This window comes from Watersipora subatra, chromosome 1 (assembly GCF_963576615.1).
Source record: "Watersipora subatra chromosome 1, tzWatSuba1.1, whole genome shotgun sequence".
Lineage (NCBI taxonomy): Eukaryota > Metazoa > Bryozoa > Gymnolaemata > Cheilostomatida > Watersiporidae > Watersipora > Watersipora subatra.
The window spans coordinates 60,564,167-60,577,092 of NC_088708.1; the positions used below are offsets into that span (position 1 = coordinate 60,564,167).

Below are 12,926 nucleotides of genomic sequence, written 5' to 3' on the forward strand. Positions count from 1 at the left end.
ATGCGAAGATGATTCGCTACAGCTCTAGCCTAGGTGAACTGGATAGCTCTGTCATCGCTATAAATCTCAGCATATAAACACTAGATCTCGGCATTGCTTACCTTCTGTCTCTGGCAAATTCATGACTTTCCGCTAACAATTCAAAAATTTAACAATCCACAGAAATGCTACAAGTGAGGAAAAACTAGTCAACAAACAAGTGCACTGAAAAAGAAACTATATGCAAACGTCTTCTTGTCTGACTTTATTAAATTTTGACCTAGATTTTGTTAAGACATAAATGGTGGTAGAATACCTTAACAAAATCGTCTAGGTATTTGAGAAAAAACAAGTCGTCTAGCCTGAAACAGACGTTGAAATAAAGTCATCTCAGATTCTAAATGCTGGGAAGTGCCAAATTCTCTTTAAACATACAACAGCTAAATGACTTGAGATAAAAAATTGTTATAATAGATGCACAACACACTTCAACCACATACAAATTGATAGAGCTACCTGTCCATCCAAAGCCTGAGCAAACAACTCTAACAGGACACCAAAACTGAAATGTTTGTATAAAGTGTTTAGAATGTAATGCAAGCGGGAGTCGCCGTTTAGCTCTAGCACAAAAATAACTGATGCAGAATTGCGGGGCATCCGCAATACAACCCATTAAAATACATCTACCATCTATAAAATCCGACTGCGTCTTGGTAAAAATTGTGTCCTCAACTTGTTCAAAAAGAGACAGCAATGGCATTGGTGAAACTGGGAGATGCTTCCAGAAGAAATCGAGCGGTACAAGCTGATTGAGTGCGACTTGAAGACGGTCAATAGCACTGACTAGTGTACAGAGTGAATACCAAATATCCTGATCACAGAGTTTTCCTATGTATAGCCTTAGAACCACCTTCATCATATTCTCGCTTCGATACCCACATACGCTTGAATGTGTCTAGAGATGCTAATATGGACCCTCCTATCCATGTTGAGTACATCCTCTCCTGAGGAGCCGAAATCTATAGAACAGGAAAAGGATTGTTTCGGCGACCCGCAAGATAAATTATTACATCGACAGTAAACTATAATCGAATTTATCACCATCTATCTCTATCTCACACTATTAACTAAAAACAAATTTGTGTGGTGGACAGACATTCAGCCAACAGCTAGTATATTGAGAACTGACAACCTATAATAATGGCGTAAGAGGATTATATATTTTGTATTTGCAATGCACTGTGAGCGAATACACACATCCTCACACCACGCGCTCACACCACGCGCTCACACCATGCGCTCACACTACGAGCTCACACTACGAGCTAACACCACGGGTTCACACCACGCGCTGTCACACCACTAGCTCACACCACGCGCTCACACCACGCACTCACACTACGCACTCACACTACGAGCTCACAGTACGAGCTCACACCCCACGCTCACACAACGCGCTCGCAGTACGAGCTCACAGTACGAGCTCACACTCCGTGCTCACACCATGCACTCACACTACGAGCTCACACTACACGCTACATTTGCTAAATCATATTACTAACTATACTGACCTTAATCTTAACATCCTTTGGAGCCCCCTTCTTTATTTCGCTTACTAGCCTGTCTCCAAACCCTGCAAATGAAATTATGCGTAATCTTAATAATGTCATCTTCGGAGGTCAAGGTTACCATAGGCACTCTTAGCAATAAGTAATGGAATGCTAAGGCAATAATGTAAAAAGTAACCAGAAAGCATTGTTTTTCAAATTGATTACAGTTTGAGGTTAAATGTTTAGAATACTGACAGAGCTCAGCTGTCCTGACCCGTCATGAAGTTAAAAATAAATGTTGAAATAAAATTAATTTGTCAATTTACTTTTCAACTATGCCAGAGCAAATCGTCGCAGAGAAAAAACGATTCCATAATTTACAAATTTACACAATTCCTCCATTTTTGGCTCATACCCACATGACCAGTAAAGATGGTTTGCATCAAACTCTCAACATCGCTAGAAAAACAATACAAGCTGTTTGTAGAAACATGAGGTAGAGCTGTGAATGCTCTCAAGAACCTAACCAGCTGGTAATTTACCAAGTAAAGCATGACGTGAGCATTTCCTGACGCTAGTTGCACTAACGACTACGTGTAATCAATGTCAAGGACCAGTCATACAGATCAGACCTTTGAACAAGGTGGAGCCACCGGAAAGGACTATATTCTGGTAAAGGGTTCTCCGAAGGTCTGTGTCAGACTTAGCAATCGAGTATCCTAGTACATTGTGCACCCCCTCGGACTCATCACCGATCATCGCTGGATTGAAGAGCAATTCTGGAGCCCTGAACCTGCTCTGTCCCACCTAGAGTACAGAACTTACTGTAGATGGTAAAACACGATGGTACATCTCAATTAGCAACAGAGCAAGATGGTTGCTCCTTCTTTTACAGCTTGCTTACAGAGTTTGTAGGAAGTTATAGGCTATTCAAACTCTGATGTCTAGGCATGAAAATAGCTCAAGAGCTTTTTGAAAAGAAAATATGAGCCAGTGTCAGTAGAATCTTGCCAAGTCAATCAGATTTATTTTCAAACAACAATCACCAGCAAGATCAGATGAACAAAATCAGTAAATAATCCAAGGTCGGCGCTAGCATCATTTCTAAGCAATTCTCGAGACACTAACTAGAGCATGTAGTAGTAGTAGTAGCTAGCTGCCTCGCCATGTTCATCCCGACATGTATCAACGTATCACGCATTTGAAATATCATATGGGTGTTCAACTGAACACTGAATAAAACTGGCAGGACTTGAGTACGAACATCGGCGTAATAGTCATGAGCCAGTCATATTGGCATAACAGACATACATTTGTCTTGGTCAAGCTTTCGCATCCCTCTTGATCATTATAAATCTACACAGCACCTTAATTAGATGAGTTACATAGTAGTTGCCATTTTAAAATAGACTTTAAATGTCCCAAATGCTTTAAAATAACATGTATGTGCGTACCCTAGCTAGCCAATTATGCAAACATTTTCACAGCAAAATATCACATTTATAAGAAACGCATTTAGTCAATTAATATTCATGGTATCACAAATATACCTAAAACATGTTCCTCTCTGACTCTGATATATATATATATATATATATATATATATAAATATATATATATATATGATATTATATATATATGATATTATATATCATAACTGAGTATATTGAATAATGTTGACCGTGCAGCTGTCTGTTCTGCCATACAGACTGCACACAAAGTTTACACACCTAACTTGAAAAAAACTTGAACCATCATGGACACCTTAACCCAAGAGAACACAACACAGACTTTGTCATTATAGGCAAAGTCTGGCATAGTGTTAAGACCAGGTGCTCAGTGATAAGCATAACTTCTTAATGGTTTCCAGCAGAAAATGGGCTGAAAAATGTGATCATAGTCTGTATATTTAATGAGATCTACCTCGATCACACTGCCATCTGGCAGCATGTAGGAAGCATTTTCTGTTTTAGCATTTTCCTCCTTGGCAGGATTCATGGCAACATAGCATGTTCTCTGTAAGAAACAGAACAAATCTAGTTAGTTTGCTTCTACCATAGACAAGCAAGCCAAGTGACAAAACGCTGAAGTTTGTCTCACCTTTGAGACAAATTATCCCCATCACTGAAACACATCTGCACAAACTAGTAACAATATGTTAACTCAGGTTGGTAAACTAAACAATCTTTACAAAGGGTTGATTTAATACCATCTCTGTTAGACAAGAGAGCGACACATATTCTGGTGTTCAACTCACTTCCTTAATGGCTTTGATAATTTCAAACTCGGCGGTAGTTTTAAAGATCTTTCCTTCTCTGCGCAAGAGCAGCTTCATAAACTGTGTAACATCCCTGCCAGCGATGTCAGTTCTGCCAATGCTGTGCTGCAAGGCGAAGCCTTCGTAAATGGGCACGGCATGGCTGACTCCATCTCCGATGTCTAAGACGACTCCAGTAGTGCGGCCTGTTGCATATCTGCAAAGCGGTCACTGGCTCAGGCTGGGTGCATGATAACATGAAATGATGACTATGATGTAAATATATCCACAGAGTACTTAAAGAGAGGAGAGTATTAGTCACTAATACACTGTGAATATGCTAAATGAGCCTAACAGTGACTAAAAAAAAAGTAAGTCTACTTTATAAATTGTAAGTCTGTAGAATGCGAGCAAGGACGAACCAAGTTGGCACTTGTTAGAAATTGGATTAAAACTATAATCACATGTGACCTATGTGTACATATGTGTAATACATATGTACATATGTGACCTACATGTACATATGTGTGATACATACATCGTAAATAATGTTGCAGCGCATTGAGCGCTGGATCCCAACTCGGCTGCACTAGAGAAGCATGTTTTGAGGTTACATTCACCATCGTGTAATATGAAAGTTTTGTAAAAATATCAATACGAAACGTAGTTCCTGCCAATACGCTGCTATAATATCTCCTCACAAGTACTGATGTGACCATAGTAAAACTCACCAATTACTTTTGAAAAGTAAAGTTTCACATCACATTTATTGAAAGAAAAAAGGTAGAAAAAGGTCCATCATAAAACTAAGAGCTAAAAAAACAAAGAATGAAGGCTATCAGTAAAAACCGCTAACTTTCATTATTGGAGTTTTCTTACCTTCTCTCACAATTTCAACTTATTACTTAGACAACTCTATTGTTCTGAAATGCATTGAGCATTTATGACCTAATTGGCGAGTTCAAATGCTACACTAAAAGTCAAGCCTATTATCTGCGGTTCAGCAGTTTCAAACAGATTGTTTATAAACCATTAGCAAGCAGTGTGCTAGATTACTAGCTTATGTGAAATATGTATTGCCATTATTACACTGCTAATGTACAGTGCAACAAAATTTGTCGTTACCTCAACTTAAATGATGTTGCAAAATTGAAGCCGCTAGCTGAAATAACCATGCGGCAAGATATGTAGCTAGCAGTACTACAAGTTACGGTGACAAAAAAACTGCTTGAGAAATTAAGAAGTCATAAAACCACTTATGATAAAAGTTATTTAATGTATTTATTTTTATATTCATTATATTTAAATTATTTTAATAGTTATTTAATGTAGTTGAAATTTTATTCATTTGTTTCATAAATTTAAATACGTAGATCAGGCAGAGTTTCTAGATCTCAAGACTCTATAATTGCATTGATCAGGAAAACTTGAAGACTAATTTACAGGAGTTGCTTACACCTAAGTTAGAGTTCCCTAAACAATGTATACACACAGCAGTATTTTAGAGCAAAAATGGAGAATGAAACAACTAAATCATTTACTGCAAACTTTTCTACCCTAGGAAAGCCTTAGTACTATAAACTGCATAGCTTTTTAAATTGTTAGGCATTCAATGTAAACACTAATAGCACGAAACACAGATACTCCAAATGTATTTGTACTTGGGTAGTTATTGTACGCCAGTCAGCGCTATATATCTGTAATTGGTTTATATAATAAATTTTCTTCATGAAAAAAACTCAGTTTAATGTTCTAGAGAAAAGATAGCTGTAACATGGAACATTTATTCGCACTTTTAAGACAGCGAATTAATGGTATACAAGTAACATCCAAAAGAATATCTACATTTACACTAAAGAATATGGAAATTACTATTAGCTGATCTGAAAACGTCTTAAACTGAACATGCCTTTTAAAACGACCTGATGACAAGACAATTTCCAATATAAACAGTTAAGATAAGAAATCTTGATAATTTGTAAAGAGTATCAGAGTGTCAAACAGAGGAATATGAGATGAGAAAAAAGTACATACAGGCTCAGCACTGCTTGTGTTGAAATATAGAGTGCCGGAACATTGAATGTCTCAAAGAACAGTTCAGCTGCTTTCTCTTGGTTTCTTCGAGGATTCAAGGGAGCTTCAGTGAGCAGAACAGGATGCTATAGAACAGGGTACAAAACATACAACTAACCAAAATATAAAAATTCTAAACAACTCATTCAACAACCACATCAAAAAGTAGCCACAAAGAAATAACATATTAAAATGATTTAAGAAAAAGCACAACAAATGCACACCAAATAACAAACTGAAGTAAGCAGTCTGTATTATCATTTGATAGGTTTATGGTTCCACCAGCTGTACATAATTATTTTAAACCATAATGCACATTGTAATGGTATGGTGCAGCAACTGGATCACTCTATTAAATACAAATGTATCAGCAGCTCATCCCTTCATACTTAGACCCACACATCAAGGTTCATACCTCTTCTGAAAATGTCTGTAGCTGGTCCTTTGAGTATATATACTGCCATATCCTTTCCATATCATTCCAGTCTGTTACAATACCATGTTCCATCGGATATTTTATATTCAGCAGACCCCTGTATTCCTCTGCCTTCGGACCAATGAATATATCACCCTCTAATGCTCCTGCCATAACGCGGGTGTGCTTTGGCCGCCCAACACTAAACATATATTGTATGGCCTTAAACTATAGACATACCTTAGGGTTAAAAACCATGCTTTCCTTAAATGTGTTTAAAATCTGATCAACGAGAAGTAATGCAGACAATATTAATCTGCTTTTTCTCCAAGTAATTTGTCATGTTTCTTTTACCAACAAGTTGATATTTCAGTAAAATACATATTTAGACAACAGAACAATTCATATAAACTCCATTAAAATAATGATAAATTTTAAATCCTTGGGTAGCTGCAATAGCGAAAGACTCTTTTTTAAAACATGCCAATTTTTGTTTATGATTATACAGTTTGAACCAGCAATCTGTGTCTGCAAGAAAAATGACAAAAATTTTGCTGACTATGATGATGATCTATGCTTTAGACATGGAGGAAACTGAAATATTTTAAGAAACTGTAAAACTAAGGATAGTGAAGTACCGCCCAAACAAATTAATTAAAAATGTAAGTTCAATACAATGCAGCGGAATGCAATACCCACTTTCTTGTTTATCCCTATAATTCCTTTCAAATTTCATTAGTGCAAAATCAAGTTTTCTATTTATTTGCAGTTATTATTAAATGAACTATTAAAAAGTAAATCTTTCATTACTTTATGCTAGCAGACGTTTGTAAATTTGTTTAATGCTCAGGTCTGTGATCTCAGTTTGTGTTTCATTCCAAAATATTCTAAAACTCAAGACAGTTTTCACTCAAACATTTGGGACAAAGTTCGATGTGCTCACCAGTTGGAACAATCAAATGGAAAAACTGTGCCTCATTTAATAAAAAATAATAACTTTGACATGGTTAAGCGCAGAATTCATCCAAAGACATTTAGATTCTGCAAACTAATATACATGATTGTATGTCTCTTTCATGGATAGGATCATCTGATTAGTAGAAAGATTTGATTTTATAATCCTTGATATATCAGCAAATAAATTTTGTAACAGCGTTTAGAAACAGAAAAAATGATTGGAGATAAAAAGACAAAATCTTTTTGATAGATCCCTTTAAAAAATCTAATAACCATCAATAAAACACTCCCGCAAAACTCAGCTGTAACATTTCTATGTGCTTCCCAAGTCATCAGTCCTAATTTCCTAAAGATATTGAGCACTAAACACCTGTAATTGTTCTAGTTAGTTTTGACAGTCGCAATGTTGGGGTAACAAAAAAACAAAAACAAAGTGAATTTGCCAGTCTCTCACTTCATTTTTAATTGCATGAAACAATTTTAACTAAATTTGGAACTTACTAGTTTGCAAAGCAATGTTTAGGCACCTGATCACCAGCAAAACCTGCCTTTATGATTCCAGATCCCTGCAAAGTATAACTACTATAAAATGAGAAAATATAACATGACAAATCATAATAAAATGACAAAATATGTATTACATAGAGGTTACTACAGCCATGTCATCCGCTGTTAAACATAGGTGAAAACAGTCAGCACTGACAGAATGTCTCATCCACGCCTGAATTATGCACTGTTTTGTTTAATTGTTTTTAATCTTCTGTACGTCAATCATAAGAAATCTTAAATCCGACCTACAATCTGGAGGCTGATATTTAAAAGTGCTAACTACGATATGAAGCATGGCTAAAATATGCTTTCTTATTACCGATGAGTCACTGAAAAGTATCTAACATTGTTACACAAACCAGAGAAACACAGAAGACAGAGAGGCCACACAGACTTAGATTGATGACCGTGTTCCCAGCTTCAGACTCGATATTCAATACCTCATGCTTATGGCTACTGAGCTTAGTTGAGTGTCTAATAGACGCTACATCTAGATTATCAACAATACAAAATTAATAAGTAAATGGTAAACTAAATATAAACTAACAAAACGAGCTACAAAAATAATCATTAAACTGCTTTGTAAGCGATCTTGTTAGTGAAAGAACGGATTGGGACGGACTTACATTATCAATGACTATCGGTTGATTAGCTATAACATGGTCATAGCTATCCATTATTTCCTATCACAGTAAGTCGGCTTGTCGTTCAGCTATCCTCATACACAATGCAGCGATTCAACAGCACCGAGCAGTTGACTTTATTGTTGTAACAAGAAGTTATTAAAAACTAGTTTTCACTTTGAATTGAGTTGGCAGTGATTTCTAACTAAGTCGGGGCCCAATTTAAACCCGTCATGTAAACGACTATAGGAACTAGAGCTGTGTTCTACATTACCGTTTCCGGTTAACGAGCATGCGCAAAGATAATATTATGTGAACGACAGAAGTTATTTACTCTTGATAAAGTAGAGAGATAACTCCGACGCAATACTTTGATCTAATTCCATGCTAACATGTGAAATCGAAACCGGATTAGCTGTTAAGTACCAAAGTTAGCCACACAAATACACTTCTTTACCTATTTTAAACTTACTCCAATTTTTTCCAGCAATCCTTTAAATCTGATATGGCTGTTTACATGAGATTTTACATACATCTTAGAGAATCGGGAGAGAATCATCATTAAGAAATAGATTGGCAAGCAACAATTTAACTAAAATTGTAACTAACAACTGTAAAAAAATAATACAAAATGACATAAAAATTGCTAAATAATCTATAAACAAATAATATTAAACATTCTTATAGATGCAAAACTTTCAGCAATGCATAGCAAGAGAAGCAAGAGAGAGGGTCAGAAACAAAAAAATTAGGGATGGGAATAATTCTGTACAAACTTTATGGTACAACATCGGTTGTTATGAGAGTTTTTCCCAAGTTTTCTTGTAGTGATAAGGGTGTATGACTCTATTTATCTACTTGAGATTATCCACCCAAGACAAACCAATCCTAAAAAGCAGTTCACTTCTGCCTCGCCAGTATGTATAAGATTGCTTGAAATGCCACTTCTTGGCTAAATTGCAATTATGCGAACTACTGTAACTCTGTTTACTAGCACTAGCTATGATAGGCTAAACTGGTTTGTAAGCATGAGACAAAGTCATTGATACAGAAACTGCAACAACATACTATCCACTTCTGTTCTGCTGCTTCCACAACTAGCAATTTTGTTTATTATTGTACAAGCAATTGCAAGCACAGGCTACACACATGGAAGTTTTATAATGCTAAAATTAGGTGCGATAGCCATTACCACTTATGAAACCAAAAAGGGGATAAAAAAGGTGCTCAGTCTCTTACCAGTATTCATATCTAATCATGATTATATTACGTATGCTAGCGCTTTCACAAACTGAATTCTGCCACAGAATTGTAGCAACGCTGAAGATTCATCATGCATTGTTTAGTATGGCTTGTGCATTGATGACTTGTAAGTATATTCATTTTCTGGTGGTTTTGATTATCATCAGCATGAGCAAAACTATTCATAGAAATGAATCAATGAACTTTTTCATGTGATGGAATATACCATACACTGTAAAATAGGTTATGGTATAAGGACTGGTGAGCCTTTATTTCTCCTTTAATCTTGCACCAATAAATCTTGCTAAATGCTTTCATTGCAGAGCAATAAGAACATTTAGCATTGCTCAGGCTCAGCATAGGGAGAATGACTGATTTTAAAACAAAGACAGCTAAAACTAATTATATTCGTGATGGAGAACTCCTCAAACATGATTGAATTATCTAAATACATGTAGGTTAAAAGAATATATTGTCTATAGTCAGCACGAAAATACAACAATGAATTATTTAAATAATGAAAAATATTTCTTTGGCATTTAATAAAAAATATGCTCTGCTTGTTAAACGAAATTTACAGTAACTGCAGGGGAACTTTTAAATTTATTTTAGAAGTGTACGCACGAGTCGCCTGATGTATAAACCTACAGCAACAATTGAAACTTGTTCACATTTTCTGTCCCGTTCTTCACCACTCAAATTTGCTACCACTAGAAGACACATGATAGCGTGCTTTAGTCACAAGTGGCTACAAGTTGTAAACACACCAAGTTTATGCATGAAATCATTGCATATTTAAAAATAAGTTATATAGTGAAGTATCCTCCATCTGGTTTTCTAGAATATCCCCTGTTGGTTGTTTCAGCATGATGTCCGGCTAAAATAATGAAATAAAATGATGACTCTCAATACTATGGTTAACATTTGAAGTATTTTTACACCTTGCATTTTTGTTTGGTTTGTTATCACAGTTAAAAGTTTAAAGTATATCAGTGTTAAAAGTTCTAAGTAAAACCTTGATGAAAAGCAATTCTGGGTATAGAGCTAGGAACCAAGTAATACACCATAAGGAAATAATGATAGAACCAAATAAGTGTTCTATTCAGCAGTGAAGCATTCTTAAAATCACTCTACCAACCGAGCTTTTGTTGACAAAATTAAGATGAAAAGATGTTTTGGTGAAATGTTTATATTTTACTCACTAATAGTTAAAAGCCTGTTAACAGGTCATTACGCTTATTATCTGAATCCTGATATGTCTTTAACAAAAAAGGGATTTACCATTTTATTCAATAGCTAATTATATTCTGAGAGCCAATTGTATACATTGTAAAACACATATTATATACGTACAAATAGCTCCTTTGGCTTGGTTTAGGGATTTCTTTTCTTTTTGTTCACATTTCTGTAAAGGGTGACCCAGTGCCGGAGGTGGTACAACAACCTCCACTACTCTGTTTTTCAAAACTCGTCTGGAAAAAGAATATTTATAGCCTAATTACTTGATGCAGATTTAACCGCCAATGAACAATTGACTAAGGACTTCGAACACATAATAGCAAACTAAATCGGTGTAATCAAATGATGTAGTCAAACAACTTTACAAATAGTAATAATATACATGTAAATTTCTAAAATTTACATTTTAATTCCTTTGCTGTGCTAAAATGTCTACTCAAACCTTTCTACATAAAAAGGAAATGTGAGAAACAAATACATTGGCGATCTATTTTGAGATTGTTTCTGACTCAACAAGTATACTTGTCTGTTTTACAAGTAAATAGTAGAACTGTTTTAGCTCTCACCCCTCTGGGTTGCCCTGAGTTTCCTTTTGCATGTAAACATCAGCAGGACCACAGAGAAAATCGCCATGTTGATTATAAGTTGATTTTATGACAAAGTCAAGACTGTTTCTAGGGGCTTGCGGATCAAAATGAAATACTTCTCGCCTAGCACTGCTCAGGGTTGGTGTTTTGTGGAGTCGTACCCATGGATCTTTTTGACCTATAAGATGTTCTCCTGTGCCATACGGTTCTTTCTGAAACATGTACATAATTCAAATTGAATTAAACTTGCAAATCATGATAGTCACTACAACAAAATCTCAAATGATTGCTGTTAGTACAAATGTGGCTTTACCTAGACTCATATAGAGTGCTCTAGAGACTAGCCCATGGGCAAACACTGCTATAATTGCATAAGACATAATGATGAAATATCATCACAAAATTAGCAATTTATAGATTTCAACGTGATTCAAATTGACTAAAGTATAACGAAAAATCTCAAACTCACCCGCTCAAAAACTCCTCCTTGAAAGGTGTTGTCATTTTCATACAAGGGGTAAGGATAAGGGTCTCTTGTCGAAGCCATTTTACTGTGCACTGCCGGGAAACTGCAATGTATTTATAGTCAGTTGACACTAATTTTTTTGCTTCCTGTCAGAAAGGCATACAAATACAAAAACTCCTAAGAGTGTGAAGGCAGACAGATAACGTGCTCTGAATAAAACGTTTACTGTTGCACTCTCACAACACCGACAGTAGTTTGATGTTACCTAGCAACCAAAACTCCCTGACATTCGAACAACGAAAATACATCTTATTTCGTTTAAAAAAATTTGAAAATTGTGGGCAAATTTTTGTAAATTGATTAAAAAAAGATATATAATTAGATGTTGTGAAGTTAGGCAGAGAACAGTACTGTACATCATGCCGAATTCACGATTATCGATGGCTATTTGTCGGAATGCGTCTCAAACTCTGTTTCCGGTTTGATGCTTTTTTTCTAGAGTTTTTAACGATCTTAGCATAGGCTAGTACTGAATACAAACAACGGAAACGATTAACCCCTACACGAGTCACATAATGTGTCGTTGTGGTGTTAGCTTGCTTGTTCTTACAATATGTGCTTTTGGAAGTTATGGGATACCAAACTGTTCAGAGGTACGTCAGCTTCGTGCCTATGTAATACTTTGTTGGATATATGAAGTGACAGCGGTAGACACCGTAAGCCTATCGTACTAAGCAAAATGTAATAGAAAATTAGAAAGTTAAATGAATATAATTTACTGAAGTATTAGTAGCGGGTTTTTTCGTAATGATAACCAGTAGGCTACTGATCTCTTTCGTGCATAGGCTGAGCCTTTTTGTAACTAATACAATACTACTGTGGAAACTCTAGGACGATCTGTAATGAATGTTTTTTGAGCTACAAACACACACCTTATATACGTATACGCTGGCATAGCTGCGCATTTTTGTATTATTTATGTATTTTTT

At 35.7% G+C, this 12,926-nt stretch overlaps 3 protein-coding genes across 5 annotated transcripts in view; 1 reads left to right on the forward strand and 2 right to left on the reverse strand.

Annotated features, from left to right (window-relative positions):
* Positions 1 to 236: 236 nt before the first annotated feature.
* LOC137393519 (alpha-centractin-like) lies at positions 237 to 8,603 on the reverse strand. Its single transcript, XM_068080103.1, has 9 exons — positions 8,407 to 8,603; positions 7,733 to 7,797; positions 6,275 to 6,476; positions 5,821 to 5,945; positions 3,787 to 4,003; positions 3,453 to 3,545; positions 2,162 to 2,336; positions 1,551 to 1,612; positions 237 to 998 (listed from the first exon to the last, which is right to left on the reverse strand). The coding sequence occupies exons 1-9, from the start codon at positions 8,455 to 8,457 to the stop codon at positions 855 to 857; spliced, it is 1,134 nt and encodes a 377-aa protein (XP_067936204.1). The 5' UTR covers positions 8,458 to 8,603; the 3' UTR covers positions 237 to 854.
* Positions 8,604 to 10,115: 1,512 nt separating this feature from the next.
* LOC137406317 (protein CFAP276-like) lies at positions 10,116 to 12,155 on the reverse strand. Its single transcript, XM_068092881.1, has 4 exons — positions 11,941 to 12,155; positions 11,451 to 11,683; positions 10,999 to 11,117; positions 10,116 to 10,522 (listed from the first exon to the last, which is right to left on the reverse strand). The coding sequence occupies exons 1-4, from the start codon at positions 12,016 to 12,018 to the stop codon at positions 10,452 to 10,454; spliced, it is 501 nt and encodes a 166-aa protein (XP_067948982.1). The 5' UTR covers positions 12,019 to 12,155; the 3' UTR covers positions 10,116 to 10,451.
* Positions 12,156 to 12,475: 320 nt separating this feature from the next.
* Positions 12,476 to 12,926, forward strand: part of LOC137385863 (endosome/lysosome-associated apoptosis and autophagy regulator family member 2-like) — a 39,804-nt gene continuing 39,353 nt past the window's right edge. For all 3 annotated transcript variants that reach the window (XM_068072441.1, XM_068072439.1, XM_068072440.1), the window contains exon 1: positions 12,476 to 12,590. In XM_068072441.1, the coding sequence (XP_067928542.1) occupies positions 12,513 to 12,590 (78 nt within the window). In that variant the 5' untranslated portion in view covers positions 12,476 to 12,512. The remainder of the gene's footprint in view (positions 12,591 to 12,926) is intronic.